Source organism: Podarcis erhardii (genome assembly GCF_964252035.2).
Source record: "Podarcis erhardii genome assembly, chromosome: 2".
Taxonomy (NCBI): domain Eukaryota; kingdom Metazoa; phylum Chordata; class Lepidosauria; order Squamata; family Lacertidae; genus Podarcis; species Podarcis erhardii.
Genome location: NC_138498.1, coordinates 16,910,364 through 16,927,120, shown reverse-complemented (window position 1 = coordinate 16,927,120; position 16,757 = coordinate 16,910,364). Strand labels below are relative to the sequence as shown.

Genomic DNA, 16,757 nt, shown 5'->3' with positions numbered 1-16,757 from the left:
ACTTATGTTACCTAAATTGTATAATAATTTTTATACATTATTTGTTCAGGTATGTGTATTTCTTATAGCAAATCAATAAAACTGGCAAACTGATCCCCTTCTGCATGTGAAGACTGGAAAAACCCATATATGCTGTTTTATACAATGCACAAAATAAGGAGGGGGTTTATCGCTGCTGTCCCAGTACATTCACAAACCTTTCAATGGAGGTTCCACAAAGAATGTTGTCAAATAATGGAGTTTGCTTTTCCATAAATCATCAGGCAACGGCTAGCAAAAGTGTAAATCCAACAAGCATCTCATGTAGTTGTGGGGAATATTCACTTAGGCTGTCATAGGATGTAGGCCTGTGGTTTCCCCCAGCTTCCCAGAATTTTACAAACGCCACAATTCAAAGCAGGGAGGAATTAAGTGACTCAACTCTTCTTACAATCTTTGTGCAGAAAGTCATGCCATCACCAAGTTGTTTTTGCCCCTTCTGGGGAAGACGGGTGATTTTCAGCAGAAAAACCACCCTACTGTTCCCTCACACCCTTGCAACAGCCTTCCCTTTCAAACTGAATGATTCTGAGTAGTTGGTGAGGCTCCAACTACATGTAGTTCTATTGTAAAAAAACAGCACAGGATAAAAACCAAAGTGAAATAACGTCGGTGAGGACAGATGTCATAGTTTCCATTGTACTGGGCCAGACTGGCCAACTGAAGTATTGGCTTTATGTTTCAGGATGAAATTTAAAAGAATGAATGCTGTTGTCTTATACATCCTCTATAGTGGGAGGGGCAGATTTGTGGTTCTCCATATGGTCTTGGACTACAACTCCCAAAATCCTCAACCACTGCCCATGCTGCCTGGGGGCAACACCATCTGGAGCGCCTTCCCAATCTACAACTATACTCCCAATGTAGTTAATTAGCCGTATGGGTAAGAACCAACATCCAAAGTAGCCTGTCTGCCATAATGGCATTTAAGATCCACCTATTTAGGAATGTCTCAACAATTAGCTTCAGGCATATAGTTCCTGCCCGTCCTTCCGTTTTGATCAGTTAGTGGTTTTGAGTAATAGGTCTTCCACTGCCACATATTCGGCATACCAAGTCATTTAGCATCTGGACAAAGGATGTGTGTCTTTTTAAGGTGGATTTTATTATTTCCTTCTAATGGTTATTTCAGTTTCCCATAGCACCTTGGCAATGTCAAAAACAAATACAAATACATGTATAATTTTAACAATTAAGCATGAACCTACTTTACACATTTTTGTTTTAGACAGCTTTGACAACAGGAATAAACCAAACTGACAAAGTAGAGAATCCAGATAATTACTACTTCTTTTTTTTAAACAGAAGTCTCACAGAAAAGTGAGAATATAAATATCAGAAACCAAACTTTTCCAGGAGAGACATAGCTGAGTGGTTTTGACTGAAGAACTGAAACCATTTGTGCACTAGCCAGTTACATCAGAAATATATTTGAGGGGGGGGGGTTTATCCATGACAATCTTCTGTAAAAAACACATACCCTCCAGCTATTAAATATAAAATTCTTGAAGCTGTTACAGGTTACTTTGAAGACCGATTAGTTTCCATTTAATATCCTCTGAAACCTATATTAATACACTCATCAGATGTCTTCCAGAGTCCAGGGCTGGAGACCCAGCTAACTTTCATCCAAAGAATATTTTTTTAAATGAAATGTACCATCCTAAAGGAAACCCACACAAAGAATATCTGCTCTCTCTCAAACACACATACACACACACACACACGAGCATGATAGGCCATTAAAGATTAATGGTAACAATCTTATGTTTCAGAAGGAAATATCAAAAGTTAAAGAAAAAAACCTATTGCATATTTGTTGTAATCACAATTTACAAAAGCTTCCCCCAACCCAAAGTGCATTTCTGTTGCATTTTGTCTGTATATAATGCTGCATTTTACAAATTTGAAATCTGTACACATGTAGCAGGTATTTTTTCTCTCTCATGTGAATATTCACTTGGGTAACAGTAAAAAGAGTGAACATATTCAGACATTTAGCCGATATTGATGAAATAGTAAGGCCATAGCTATTTTACTACAATAAAAGCATTGCTTAAGTCACTTAATTGCTACTGATCTGCCCCAGTTTCATCTTTTAAGTTTTCTTCTGGTCAGTAAGATGGGTTTAGTTTAACCTACTGCTAAATCTGCATCACACTTTCTGCCAAGCTAAATCAAAAAAAGAAAAGAAAGTAGGAATATTAAGTTCCATGCCAACGGAGTATCTCCCCCTTTTTTCCCTTCCAGAACATAAGTACAATAATAGGACCCAGAGTTATTTACCAATCCTAAAAACATGAAAGGAGGAAAACTCAGAACACTCATAAAATCACCAACAAATGAGAGTTGAGGAAACTGAAAGCTGTTTGCCATTATAATGAATTATTATTTCAACTGATAAGACTCAACAGGTATGTCTGTCCATTACTGACCTTTAAGGTGAAAGGTAATGGCATTTAGGTAGACAGCTTTGACACTGATGTTTTATGGATGAAGTGCAAACATCAGCTTCATCTCCACTGTTTCAATATTTACAATGAAAATGCTTGTTTTGGTTATTTTACCAGTACAGGCTATGCCGGTATATATTACATTCATCCAGTATTTTTTAATAGACAAAGGACAAGGGTTCACATGTTGTTGTTCACTGCCTCAATTTCCCAGTAACTATAAGAATGCTTTGTCCATTAACACTTTAATGCAAAACTATGCAGAAAACAAGCACTGCCACATTCAACATTCTTACAATAAAACAGCAGAATTGCCAGCAGTGAATCTAGTTCTAAAGATGTTATTTCTCGTTTCCAAAGTAATATGGGAAGACTGATGGATGGAGACTCAAGACACTGCCTGAGAATGGACAAGAGCAATAGTGAGCCCAGATAAGTTTCTAATCATGCAATAACTGCAAGAAAAGTTAACAGCACACACTGTTCGCTCTCTTTTTAACAGTTGCATTTACTTCATTATTTCCTCTAAACCTAAAAGTTTATAGTAGATTTGGGGGGGGGGGGAGGCTATGTTAATTGAGTTAATAGTTACCAAATATTGAGCCCTCAAGAGTAGCAACTTTACACTGGAAAAAGCTGTTTTTACACACTTAACACATACATTGAACAAGAGCCATAACCCACACACACACACACACACACGCACACGCACACAGGGTGTATAACACATCCCTTCCATAGGTCAACATTTTTAACTCACAAGAAAGCAATTGTGAGCTCTATTTTTTTAACATCCAAAAAAGCAAAGAGCTACACTTTCAAGTTGATCTGCTTTTGAACAAAGATTCTACCCATACGTGGATACATAACGCAGGGTTAGGTTTCACACACTCACATTGCCAGGTAATTTGTTTTGACTAGCCCCTTTCCAAACAACTACATTCTCTCTGAATGACAGACAACCATATATATATTTCCAGAACTCCTGTCGGCTCTTATAAATTCAAATACATCTTTAGTTTGTAATGTCACAATACGTGTCTACCCTAAGGATAACTGTCGCAGTTCAACCTTTTTTTCCAGTCCAAGTGCAGTAATTAGATTTATGATCTTAAAAAAGAATTTTTGAAGTACTCTTCCATACATTTTGCAGCGTTCTTAACACTTTTAAATATTTTTCACCTTTTGTGGGTTATGTCCATACAAAAATAGCATTATGAGTAAACCAAAATGGGTTTCTGTGTTAACAGATGTGATCAATGATTTGTGTAAATTTAAAGACTGCCAAACCCAGCACATGTACTTTAAAATGAGTAATGATTAATAACATGCATAGAAAAAAAGAATATCAACTATGTAAGTACATATACACTTTTCAATCAAATAAAAAAGTGATTGCCAAGCTGAATAATAAGTTAGAGAAATGACAAATCTAACTTTATATATATATTTATATACTTATAAAAATAGATATGAGTGTTCTCAAAGCCATTGATAGAGAATGCCTACTGAGTAAAAATTGCCAAGGGTTATCTGGCTAAGAAAATCAGAAGATGAACATTTTCACAGTTAAATTATTTATCTGCCACTGAAATTTTAAAGTTATCACTAGCATATATAAACTAGGATGTGGTAGTTTCTCGCAACTGCATTTTCCAGTGTTCACAACTAACAACTTTAGATTTGTTATACTTGCTATTAACTAAAGAAAGGTACACTTTGTTGTTGCAAGATACTTTCCCCTAACACTTTAATACAGAACCTTGAACCCTAGCATGCAGATTTTGGCAGATTTAACTTGTTGTAGCTTTCCTATTCCTTTTATGACTTACTACAGTTACCAGCTTATAACCCAGACTGCTCGTTACACAATGTTGTTAATCTAATTAACATAAAGCTATGTAAAAATCCTCTCCAATGTTCTCCAGACTAACTTGGAAGTTTCCGTGGCTATCACCTCTAAAAAACCAAGGAAACCTAGTTACCAAACTTGCTGTTTTAAAAGTCTGCCCTCTACACAAAACCTGATTTCCAGTATAGTATGAAGTGCTTTTTTCAGTAGAAAGAGCTTTTTCAATATACAGTATCTATCAATGCAAGTCACTCTAGAGGCCCATCCATGTATCATAGCAAGGCCAAACTTCAAACTGACTTGCCTCACTTCTACACAATTAAGCATACTGAAGAGATGAAAATCCAAGGTCAATTAAATGTGATACCAAGAAAAGGACTGCTGCGCACTTTTTCTGTATTAGTCCTGCATCAGTACTGGAACGACTATTCCAGCTAGATGTGCATAATTCTGTAATAAAGATTTAGAGAAAAATACTAAAGCAGTGGGGGAAAATAAAAATAATGCAATCCCTAATTAGGGGGAAAGCAAGTACAAATTAAAACCTTGCCCACTATTCATTTACTAATCTTGCTGTTTGTATAATCCAAAGTAAAACAGAGTTTTAAAAGCTGACCAAAATTAGTAAGTTCAAATACTACATTTCCAAAACACAAAATACTACAGTAGTACATTCAGTTATCAGCAGTGACTAAATCATGACATAACAAGTATGTGGCTACACTCATTCATACTGACCAAGCATGTCAGTTTTGGGGCTGATTTGAAATGCAAGGCCATTAATGGCATACACATCATCCTACAAGCCGTACATTAAATAGATTTTAAAAGTAATTTATAACTTTTACAGAAATGCTTTTTTCAAAAAAGAAAAAAAGGGAAAAAATATTTTGCCTCTTCTTTCTCCAGGTGAGGAACATGCTATTGTGTGTATGTATTTGTTCCTCATTTTCAACAAACTAATTCATAACCCAAGACTCTACCTTCAGGCAGGAAACCCGCTGCAAATTAAAACAAAAAAAAAAAAGTTACAAAAATTATCTTTTATCATATTTATATTGATTCAATTCCTCCAGCATTTTATATATCACTTTGAGATGAATATTGGGACCTCTTCAAGCACTCTCACACCGCAAACTCTGTGCTCTTGAATTCAGTGTCCGCTTTCCTCACATTTGAATTTCTCACAGCTGGCCAGTTTCTCCTCTACTGCTCATTAGTCCATACTTATGATTAAATAAAAAGTTTGATCAATTTTCCTTTGGTGATCGTGGTGGCACATACTGTTCCTTGCCAACACGCCGAGGCGCTCCCTGAGGAGAAGACCTACGTCCACATTGGCGCCTCTGTTCCCTGATTTTTCCTGCGGCTCCCTTGGGAGGCCCGTTGCCCCTGAAGACCGCAAAGTCCTTAACCCGTCCTTCAGGTTTTTCGCACGCCTTCTCTCCAGCTCTTTCATGGGTGCCATTTTCTTCTGTTTTGGCAGGAGAGGTTACATTGGTACGCAGCTCCCTAAGCGGCTGAACAGGAACTGGAGACATCTCTTTTGGGGGTTTCTGGCAGACTTCAGCATAGCTGAGCTTCCGGGGTTGCTTTGGGTGTCAAAGAGAAAGGTTTTAGTGTGCCAGAATACAAAAGGACAGCATTTTAAAATAAAAACCAAGGACAGTGGTACCTCGGGTCAAGTACTTCATTCGTTCTGGAGGTCCGTTCTTAACCTGAAGCACCACTTTAGCTAATGGGGCCTCCTGCTGCTGTTGCGTTGCCAGAGCACGATTTCTGTTCTCATCCTGAAGCAAAGTTCTTAACCTGAAGCACTATTTCTGGGTTAGCGGAGTCTGTAACCTGAAGCGTATGTAACCCGAGGTACCACTGTAGTTTCTCTTCAGTCAATGCAAAAGTTTATTTTATTATTTTTTTCAACAGCCCCCTCCATCCAAACACAAACCTTCACTGCAAATACTGGGGTGAAATTCCCACATTCCCCAAGGCTTGGAGGTGTTTATTAAAGCCATTGAAAACCCACTGAAAGCAGACACCCTTACCTGTACTGTCACAGTAGGCATCGTGTTCGTACTGGTTGTAGATGAAGTGGCGTTTGTCCTAGGTGATTTTACAGTACTGAGGGGGCACACAGGTGAAGGTGGCGAAGTCTGGCTTGCAACCTCTTTCTGCGCTTGGACCTCTTCCAGCTTATCTGGTTGAGTGGCACTGGTAAATCCAATGAGAGTTTGATATTACACCTTGCACAGGAACTAGCTGGGCTTCTTGAAAATGATTTATTGCATCCAAAGCAATCATTTTCCAGGTATGGGAACATATTTAAAGGCAGGGGGCACAGATTCCATATGCTCCCTTCCCTGTGTGCATGTTGAACACATCATCACACACAATGCCAGTCCACTCCCACACAATTAATCATAACATCATAGGTCCATCTCCTTTTGTGTTGTTATGCACTAGTCGTATGAGCAACACATTTTTTCTGTTGTTTTTATATTCATTTGTCTGATAAACATTAAAATACAATAGCCCAGTTTGCATGGAATGTAAAGCCAAATAAATGGCTTGGCACAAAACAAGCAAATATGTGGGTGTAGCCAACTGCTCTCCTCCCCTGGTCTGGCAGTGCTACCCAGGACTAAGCTATGGTTTGGTTTAGTATTAGGTCTAAACTCAGGCTCGTGATTTGTCTCACTTCAAACCCCAAGCTGTAGGCAAAGGCTTGTTTCTTGGGTTTACCACTTGTGGCTTTTCTAGGGGAAACAAACTATGAGCCCAGATTCAGACTTAACACTAAGCAAACCACGGATTCTCCTTGGCTAACAGAGCAAAACCAGAAGTGTGCTATGGTCTCAATCTTCACTGCAGAAGCTCATCAGCACCAAGTCATTGTTTGGCTTAGAATTATGTTTGAACTGGCTCCAAGTGCGACCATGTTCCTCCATTTAATCTGCTTGCTCTTAAGACTCACAAGTGAGCTCTTAGGAACTGTTTACTTATTTTAAGGATATTCAGTATAACCAGATATGGGGACCCAGATTACTGCACAGTATCTTTTAAAAAAAGAATCATCTGTTACCAGACATCTGAGGAGATAGGCAGCACCATAAACTAGTTCTTACAAACATGCAAGAGTACACAAAGAATTCATCAATTAAAGGAAAAAGGGCAGGGCATTCTGAGTATAGCTGGAACCTTCACCCATACTATTATTGATATTTGCTGTTGTCTTTTGTTTAACTAGCTGCCCTGTAATTTGCTTCCCCCCTTGGTTTTCTTTTTATTGATTGCATGTCACTTTGAACAGCCTGCTGGCAGAAAATGCCTCTAGTACTAAAACAAACATAAATATATTTGCCCTTCCCTTTCAATGCAGCTACATAGCTCCAGGTGCAACTTAAAACTAACACTTGTCTCCTTACCTTAATCCAGGAACATCAATCTCACAGGGAGAACTGGCACTCATGACAGGCTGAACAGTACTCTGGCCCTGCTCTTCCTGAGTAGATGTTATACAATCGACTGGCAACTCTTTGTTTTCCTAGAGGAAGCAAAAGAAACAATGTTTTCAACAATACAGACTAAGATAACAACTCACATGAGTCACAGCCACAAACAAGGGGCACACAAACATTTTAAAATAGGAATGTCATTCAATCAAGCCCACAGAGTACATACATTAAAATGGACCCTTTACAAGTTTGTAAAAGCAGCTGCACCTGTCTACTCCAGTACTGCACACACCAGCAGCTATAGCAGGGGTGAAATCAGTCTTGTATTTAAAGCACTAGCCTGGTAGCCACAGTGGCCACAAACTGCATGCAGGTGAGTGAGGGAATTGGCAGAGGAGGGATGGAGCTCTCAGTCCCTCCTATGCTCACAGCATAGAAAACTAGACATGCCCTCAGAGGAGGCAAACCATTTCCGTACTCAGTGCAAACTTAGAGCAAGCTGCTATGGGGGACAGGGGGACGGGACAGATCTCGTCACATGACTAGTTACAGGTCTGATGGGGCCTTCGGCAAACTTGTATCTAATGGGTCTCCAACTCTTGTCACTGGGCCTGGTGGCAGGCTTAGCTGATAGCAGGCTCCAAAGCGATGCTATATAGGGGCACGGTGGGAAATTTAAATGGTGGCTATACTCAGGTATAAATGATTCAGTATAAAAAATAAAGGCGGGCCCAGGGCAAGCATCACTGGTGAAACCTTCCAGGGCACTGGCCTCCTGACCTTCATTCTCCTTCCCTCTTTTGTGAGCCCCTCAGCAGGCAACTAAACATTTTGCAGGCTACTAACCTGTATGGGCTTATTTACAAGGGTGGCTGAAATAATCCTGGCTCAGACTTCTCACCCAGACATTCAGCCCCACTAGACGTAGCGCTCCTGTATGGACCCCTTGGAGCAAGACAAGGTTATGCACTGTGTAGCAAGCATTCCAAGACAGGGGTGCACTTGTTTTATTATCGGTCACAGGATTTGGGGCCGGGTTGGTGGGAGACAGCCACTTCCTGCTGTCTTCTAACAATCTGTGCCCTTGATTAGGACAAGACTCACTCTAACCTCCCCTTCTTGCTCTGAGATTAGGTCAAGCACTGAGATTAGGTACCTTTTCTTTGCTTATTCCTTTAACAACGTCCGACATCCTACTCTCCAAGACTGGGTCCCCTTGTGTTTTTATCATGCTGCCAGGCAATGGAGGGAAATTCGAGGCTAGCAAGTCAAACTTTGGTGTCAAAGTCTTAGTTTCAGCTGAAGGCGGAGGCCGCTAAAAAAGAAGATAACATGTTAATATACTGTGAAGGAGTAACATACTATGCCCCACCCAATCAATATTCAATCTAGAGAAGAAATTGAGTAACACACCTCTTCCCTCCATCCAGATACCCTTGCAAGCCATATTCATGCAATACAGTGAACTGGTTCACACGCAATGCTAAATCAGACTGCGGCTTTCAATGAAAGCACGAGCAAGTAGATTCCTGGATAGAAGATTGCAGTCCTGCTGCTGCTGCACTGCTGTGAGCTATGCCATGATTTGCCTTAGAATGCCATCCACACCCAGGCTCATCATTTGCATCTTCCAGTAAGCCTAAGAACAAACTGTGGTTACACAGCTTGTGGTTTGTCTGGAGACAAACCACAGGCCTGGGTCCAGACGATATGCTAAACCAAGCAAGCCACGACTTCGCTCACAGCAATCGCAGGACCAAAGGAGAAGCAAAAAGCAGCCACAACATCCTTTTCAGAAGTCCCAAGTGCTTGTATTTAGGTATCGCTGTGATCCATATCAGTGAGAAAATATCCAAGTACTATTGAAATTCGCACAAAATGAGATTTTAAGAAAATATATTCAATGGAAATTGAGAGCAGTATGACTGTGAAATCTAATTCCATTACGTGCAATACAGGTGGGAATGAAGAGAAGGGTCACAGTTTGGGCAGAAGGGACGAATGGTCCAAGCCACTATTTTGGAAATGACAAAACCTCTTTTGGCATATGAAGGGCCATCACAGGGGCTGTTTTACAGTACAGTGGTACCTCTGGATACGAACAAGATCCGTTCCGGAGTCCCGTTCGCATCCAGAGCAGAATGCAACCCGCGTCTGCGCGCGCCGCAATTCGCCGCTTCTGCGCATGCTCGTGACGTCATTTTGACCATCTGCGCATGCGCGAGCAGTGAAACCCAGAAGTAACGCAATCCGTTACTTCCAGGTCGCCACAGAGCGCAACCCAAAAACGCTCAACCTCAAGCAACTTCAACCCAACAAATATTCCTTTTAGTAAACCCAAAACCTTACCACAAGTCTGTCATCTTCCCGTCTTCTCCGACCTCTGAAAATGTTTCTCCTGTAAATAAGCAAAGAGAAGCTTCCATGAACTTTCTAACTATTTTTAAAGCTGCTAAAACTGCCAACAGCTTATTGATATGATTAAATGCCGACCCATTTTTTATTCCCTGTGTTTTATTGGAGTTTGACCGGTTTTGTGGACACCCTAGAGCTGGTAGAAAGAAGGTTCCCTCATAGAATTAACACTAATATCTTTCCAGCACCAGTGTTAATATTGTGGTGGTTTTGGGGACTATTTTAGCTCAAAGTGTTGGTGATTATCTTTCATGTGTGAGAGAGGGTATTTTCCTTTCTTATTACTCACTTAGTCTGCTACTGATTTTGAATTTTAAATTTAAGAACAGCATTGTATGAATTTTATTTGTTTGTAGAACTTTGTTTTAAGAGTAGCTTTGAGACTTTACTGTTGCAAAGTAGTCCCAAGTTCAAATGCTGACAAACTAGAGCGCTGGATGCACTGAGAAAGACCCCTGCCTGACAACAGCTACTGCCTGTCAACACAGACATCCTTGGCTAGATAGACCAATGATCTAGCTCATTATAATGCAGCTTTATATAGCTGGCAGAAACCTTAAAGCACACCTGTAAATGATGTATTCCTTACCTGCCTCGGCTCATGCCATAATCACCATTTTGCTCTATCTGTGTAACCGAAGAATCCTTCGGTGAATAGCTTTGATCTTGGTGTCCTGACAATGAGTTTGCTTGCCGTTCCGTTTGGAAGTTCCTTGAGCTGGCTCTGTGCAGTTGTCCATCTCCTACGGACACAGCACTGACTGCGGATGTTACTTCAGCAGAATGTTCAGAACTACTTGACAATCGGAAATGAGGCTTCACGCTGGATATGTAAATATGTGGACATAAATTAACCCAACAGTACAAAAAGGTGCTCCTGTCAACAAACTAAACTGGGCACCAACACATTAAGAACTAAGGAAGCCTTAATAAGGGTCTCCATAATTTTTCTTTTTTGGGGTGCAATTAATCATGTTAAAACAGAACATTACTTCCCCCTTTAAACAAAAACAAAAACCACTCAGTTTCAATATGCACCGATTCCCTGTATGGATGTGGTACCCAGTCAACACTAAGCTTACAGCTTGTAAAATAAGGTTCAAAGAAAGCATGCTCGTTTGAAGGTAGGAAATGAGTGGTTGGATTTTGAGCTGAACCTGAAAAGGGATTAGAGTGATTATATAGATACACAACTTGACATGCACAAAAAAACCAAGCTGAGTAAAAAAAGTAGCCTTGTTTTTGCTTTCAAGCATTGTATTCTGTCAATTCACAGTATTAGCTGGAAACACTGTAAGGTGGGTTTGAGCAAAACACACCCTGCTAAACTATTCTGTCTGTTGTGAGTGGAGGGGGTGTACAGTCATCATTTTAGTATCACAGTATTAATAAATCTAATCCTTAATGGAAAAACTCTTTATTGGCCCAAACCATAAACCGATTCAACTTCAAATGTCACAAATGAGTTTGCAAAAGTCTGAAATATATTTAGAAACCAGTTGGTAGCTACTACTTCTTTTTGCAGTAACTGGAATCAGCTAATCCATCCATCCCCATTTCTAGAAGGTTATTAAAGTCTTCATACGAGATCAACAAAAACTGCCAAGAGGGTCCAGAATGCTTTAAGACCTAAATGCTTAGAGACTTCTATAGCTTTTCTTTTGAGAAATGACTCCTTGTAGGAAACTGAATTGCAGTGTAGTACAATACAAATCACACTAGTAATAACCAGATGAACAGTTTACAAATTCCAGAATAATGTTATGACCAAGACACAGTACAATTAAATAGAAATATGAAGCTTTTAAAACCAGATTTCAAAGTGTGAGCCAGCCCTCAGATCTCATAATCTTAGCTGTCATTGAGAAGGGCACACATTCTTAGCCTAAGCAAGAGAAAGAGAGGTCAAAGAAAGAAAACAGCAGGAGAGAAAAGTATGAGAATATTAAGAGATGCTCAGACTTCGATTGTTAGGCCCATTTTCTCTCATGTGCAATATTTATCATCACAGGGCTGATACTCAGAATCCACATCTCATTCTCGATGCTGCCATAAAATAAAAAACGCACAACCGTCTGATCTGTGAAGAAATATTACTCAGAGGCATATGTATCTCCAAAGCTGTGGTGTGATTTAATCCTACAGGATATTCTCAAAGATTAGAAATATTTTGTTCAGCTGGGGGGGAGGGGCGCAGCATAGTTAAGGCAGGCCAAGATATTTGTTTTCCTAAAATGTATGCTCACTGACAAAAATACTTTTGTAAGGAGAAAATCACTTTCTAATGTGGTTAGATTATTTTGTACAGCTCTGAAACCAAGCTTTAAAAGCTTACTATATAGTCATGTAATGATATTAAAACAGCTGGAAAAGACAGATACACGTTCATACTGCCTAAACCAGAACATCTTCTGGTTTAGTTTAAAAACATAAGACCCTGAAACTTTCTAGTCAATCTCCAAGCTATGGCAACTATAAACTAGGATATGAAAGATATTTACCATAATATGCTTTGAGGTGGACTACCCACTTGATGCAAAGCTACATTAAACAGAAAGTTTTTCCCTTTTAAAACAACCTTTCCTAAACACATTAATGTAGGAAGTTTGCATCTGAAACCTGACAGTGCACAACCAAAAATTTTGTGTGCACAAGTGAAACTGTTCCATGGGAAGTGCTTATCAAGTTACTTGGACCCAAGATAAAGAGGGTGTCTCAGCATCTTCTACATTTTCCCCAGCTTTTCACTTAGTACAAGCAATTCCACAGAAAGTAGGTTCCACATGCTGGTGGCATCTAAAACTCAGTCCATACCAAAATGTCTCAACCTGTCTTACAAAAGGCTTTAGAAAGCCAAGTGCCTGCAGAAACCAAATTTTATTGAGTTTCAGTTAAAATTAAAACAACAGTACCACAGGTCCCGTTGTTGCTGAAACTACCGTATCATAGTCCAACTTCTGTTAGTGATACTGTCTGACGACCCTGAACTTTGGCCTCCCCAAATGTGTACAAAGGCTGTTTGCAAACGAAATCTCACAGAAAGCAATGACTGTGTTAACCTAGCACACTATCACTTTCAGTAATTACGAGTTGCTCCCATTTACTGGATTTTTTCTTCTTTTATGAATGAGCATATCTACACTCAAATCTTTACAGCTGCATCAGAACAGAGTCTAATTTGGTAAATGAATTACAGAGGTGGAGACAATATGTCGGTTATAACAGAAGTAGCTTGAAATGAACGGGTCATTGAGATGTTGTATTGTACAACTGCACTACACCTTCCTCCACTGCACACCCAACTGCAGAGAGCATTCCTTTAAGTGTGTCACTGATAAACACTTCAATACAACGGAAGAATGAGCCTGCAATGCAGGGGTGGGGAACCTCTGGCTCACAGGCAAATTTTGGCCTGCAAGGGGTCCAACTTGGCCCACATAGCCTGTTCCCCTAAACCTCATCCCCATGCCCATCAGCTGATGCCACTGATTAAGTATTAAATTTTGCATTGGCTGTGCACCTAAGGCAGCAGGATATAATCACTGCTGAACAGTGGGGGTTAAATTCTGCTTAGTTCAAACAGGAGTGGGCAAGGGTGTCTGAAAGTTCCCTACCTTCTCCCTGCTGCTGGTCTCACACCTTGTGGAGCTGCTGTGAAAGCAGCTTCTCCTGAGCACAGCAAGCATGGTAAAAATCTGTGGTTTCTTCCTCCCTTCACAACCCATCATTGCCTTCAGTACAGGGGTGGAGACATGCTTGTAGCCAAGAAGCAGTAAGTGTCCCATGGCCCATGCATATCACAACAGCAGCAGCAAATCTTATTGCGAACTACACCCAAGAGTGGTGAGCTATAGCAAATATAAATTTATGAAGCTGTTTCCCAGGTAATCCTAGGAACAGAGGAAGCAAATTGTAGCTTGGAACTGAAAATTCTCTGAACCGGAATCTGTCTCCGAATGGCTAAACTGACAGAAGGGAGAAATCTGCATTGATTAAAAGAATGGCTAACAAGACAGATGCAGTCATAGGACTCCCAAAAAGAGTGTGGCCAGCTTTCTTACCGGTTTCTATGGAATGGGCGAGCTATACTTAATCCAGCAGCATTTGTCTTGTACGATCCTGGTGAATTGAAGCCATTCACAAATCCACCGTTAGGAAATGGAGCCTGCAGCAGAAACAAAGTATATATCAAGAGGTAGCATAGAGGACTCATCCCACTGAAAACAAAGGTTCTTTAACTAGAAAACTGAGGACCACAACAGTATACTCAAAACCAAGTTAAGTATGCTTCCCTACCTCTACATTTCCACCAACTGTATACATTTCCCCTTTTACCAGAATACTTAGCTGTGGCGAGGTAATGCTATACTGAGTGGGGATGTTCTCCTTAGAGTATGTAAAAGCTAGAAAGTCAGGGATCTCATAAGAAGGCAGGAAAATGGGGACAAGATATGTTAGCTCAAGCAAGGAGAGAAGGAGAGAACCAATGTGGGGTTTTTCTATATTAACAGCAAGAATCCCCAGAGTTTCAAAGACAGGGCTTGCTGAGGATAATCTTGCATAGCGGGGCTTCTTCAACATCTCTCCAAACCCCATATCCCAGTGGTTGTAGGTGTGAATTTCTGCAGTGATTATCTATCACTACAGTGGTGCCCCGCAAGACGAACGCCTCTCAAGACGAACGCCTCGCAAGACGGAAAACCCGCTAGACGAAAGGGTTTTCCGTTTCGGAGGCGCTTCGCAAAACGAATTTCCCTATGGGCTTGCTTCGCAAGACGAAAATGTCTTGCGAGTTCCTGCGGGGTTTTTCCCTTTTCCCCCCCTTTTCCTAAGCCCTAAGCCGCTTATCAGCTGATCCGCTGATAAGCCGCTTATCAGCTGATCCGCTAAAAGCCGCTAAGCTGTCAATGGGCTTGCTTTGCAAGACGAAAAAACCGCTATACAAAGAGCCTCACGGAACGGATTAATTTCGTCTTGTGAGGCACCACTGTAGTTTAAAATTAAAAGGCCTGTGTGTAAAGGCCTCAAATCCTCAGCAGCTTACTTCCAGAGCAACTAGTAGAATGCTGAACATTATCAAACCCACTAATTCTAGTTCATAGCTAGAGAAGGCTCAAATTTATTATTGTTATTCCATTGCAGAATCTCATGGTTTTTCAAGCAGGCCTTTAAAACCACTCAGTAATTTTGAATAAGACAGTTTATCTGTATTTAGTACTGAAAATGCTTAAAGACTATTTTTTAAAATACTCAAGTGGTATTTAATGACATAACAGTGTTCTTCAGCCACCGAAGAAAGATAAACCCAGGTGACTCACACATGAGACTTAAGCATAAACTTACCAGTGGTGTTTCAAAATAAGGTGCAGGGTTTGGAGACCATGTCTGAGGCACAATACTGTAGATGGAGTACTGCTGAGGACTATATACAGGCTGCATAAACAGTGGTGAGGCAAACTGTGCTTGTGTTTGAACAGGCTGAACATACACACTGGAATCCACTACCCGGTAACCATTCTTGGCAAAAAATGTGTTGATGGCTTTTATCCTGGCCTGTAAAAGGAAGATGAAACCACAGCACATTTACTATACATGATGACAAGGCCATTAAAAGGTCTGTATCAGAGTAAAAGGAAAGAGGAAGCCACAATTATTTGTACTACTTCCTTCATCTATCAAGTTAGCCTGCAGAACTAGATTTTACAAATTGCTAAGAATGCACTTTCAACAAAGTTTACAATTTGGTTTGCTTCTGGGATGAAGTTCTATATTTCAAATACCCAATATAAGCCTTCCTTCAAAAATATCACAACAATTAAAACTGACTATTTAATCTAACACTGTCATTCAATATTACTGAGACAGATCTGCTTAGTAGGTATGCTAGCAAGAGCAAGCAGTTCCACTAATGCTGGAATGAGAAGCATGATTGACCAGGATTAGCATGATTCACCAGAAGGTGGGATTGTGCACCTGTCAAAATGCTCTTTGCAGCTTTGCAAAGCACCGCTTGAAGCAGACTCTGGTGTGCTACCCTCTCGTCTCCCACTTTCATGGTTTGCTTTGGCCATAGTTTAATGTTGTTCGGTTCGGTTGGCACTATGAATAAGACTAAAAAGTGCCTCAAAACCATGTCCGCAATGCAATCCTGATTAGACTTAACTGTAGTCAACTCCAGTAATGCTAACCATGCTTGAAACCAGGGGTGGGCAACCTCTGTTCAAGCCATAACCACTTGCCCTACACCTGACCATCATATACAATGTCATGCATGCGGCAAGTAGTTGTGACTTGGCCAAAAGAGGGCTGCAGGCACAGACAATCAAAGGTGCCTGCAAAGCCTTCTGCAAGACACTTTGAAGGCCTGGCTATCAGCTGATCGAAGCCCTGACAAAGTGCAGCACACAGCTCTCTGCAAGCAGTGACAATCAGCCGACTGTTGTCCCCTGAAGAGAGCCTACAAAAAACAACAATCAGCTGGGATCAGCTGCACTAGGAAGTTCCCTATCGGTCCCATCCCAATGTTAAAAGTTGGCCTTCTTG

At 40.5% G+C, this 16,757-nt stretch overlaps 1 protein-coding gene and 1 long non-coding RNA gene across 10 annotated transcripts in view; one reads left to right on the top strand and one right to left on the bottom strand.

The window, feature by feature from the left end:
* LOC309335139 overlaps positions 1-16,757 on the top strand; it is a 160,730-nt gene that overhangs the window by 396 nt on the left and 143,577 nt on the right. The window lies entirely within an intron of this gene.
* LARP4 (La ribonucleoprotein 4) overlaps positions 1,122-16,757 on the bottom strand; it is a 35,690-nt gene continuing 20,054 nt past the window's right edge. For all 9 annotated transcript variants that reach the window (XM_081849643.1, XM_081849646.1, XM_081849642.1 and 6 more), the window contains 8 exons: positions 15,558-15,767; positions 14,276-14,379; positions 10,804-11,037; positions 10,149-10,197; positions 8,956-9,114; positions 7,770-7,888; positions 6,390-6,555; positions 1,122-5,936 (listed from right to left, as the gene is read on the bottom strand). In XM_081849643.1, the coding sequence (XP_081705769.1) occupies positions 5,595-5,936; positions 6,390-6,555; positions 7,770-7,888; positions 8,956-9,114; positions 10,149-10,197; positions 10,804-11,037; positions 14,276-14,379; positions 15,558-15,767 (1,383 nt within the window). In that variant the 3' untranslated portion in view covers positions 1,122-5,594. The remainder of the gene's footprint in view (positions 5,937-6,389; positions 6,556-7,769; positions 7,889-8,955; positions 9,115-10,148; positions 10,198-10,803; positions 11,038-14,275; positions 14,380-15,557; positions 15,768-16,757) is intronic.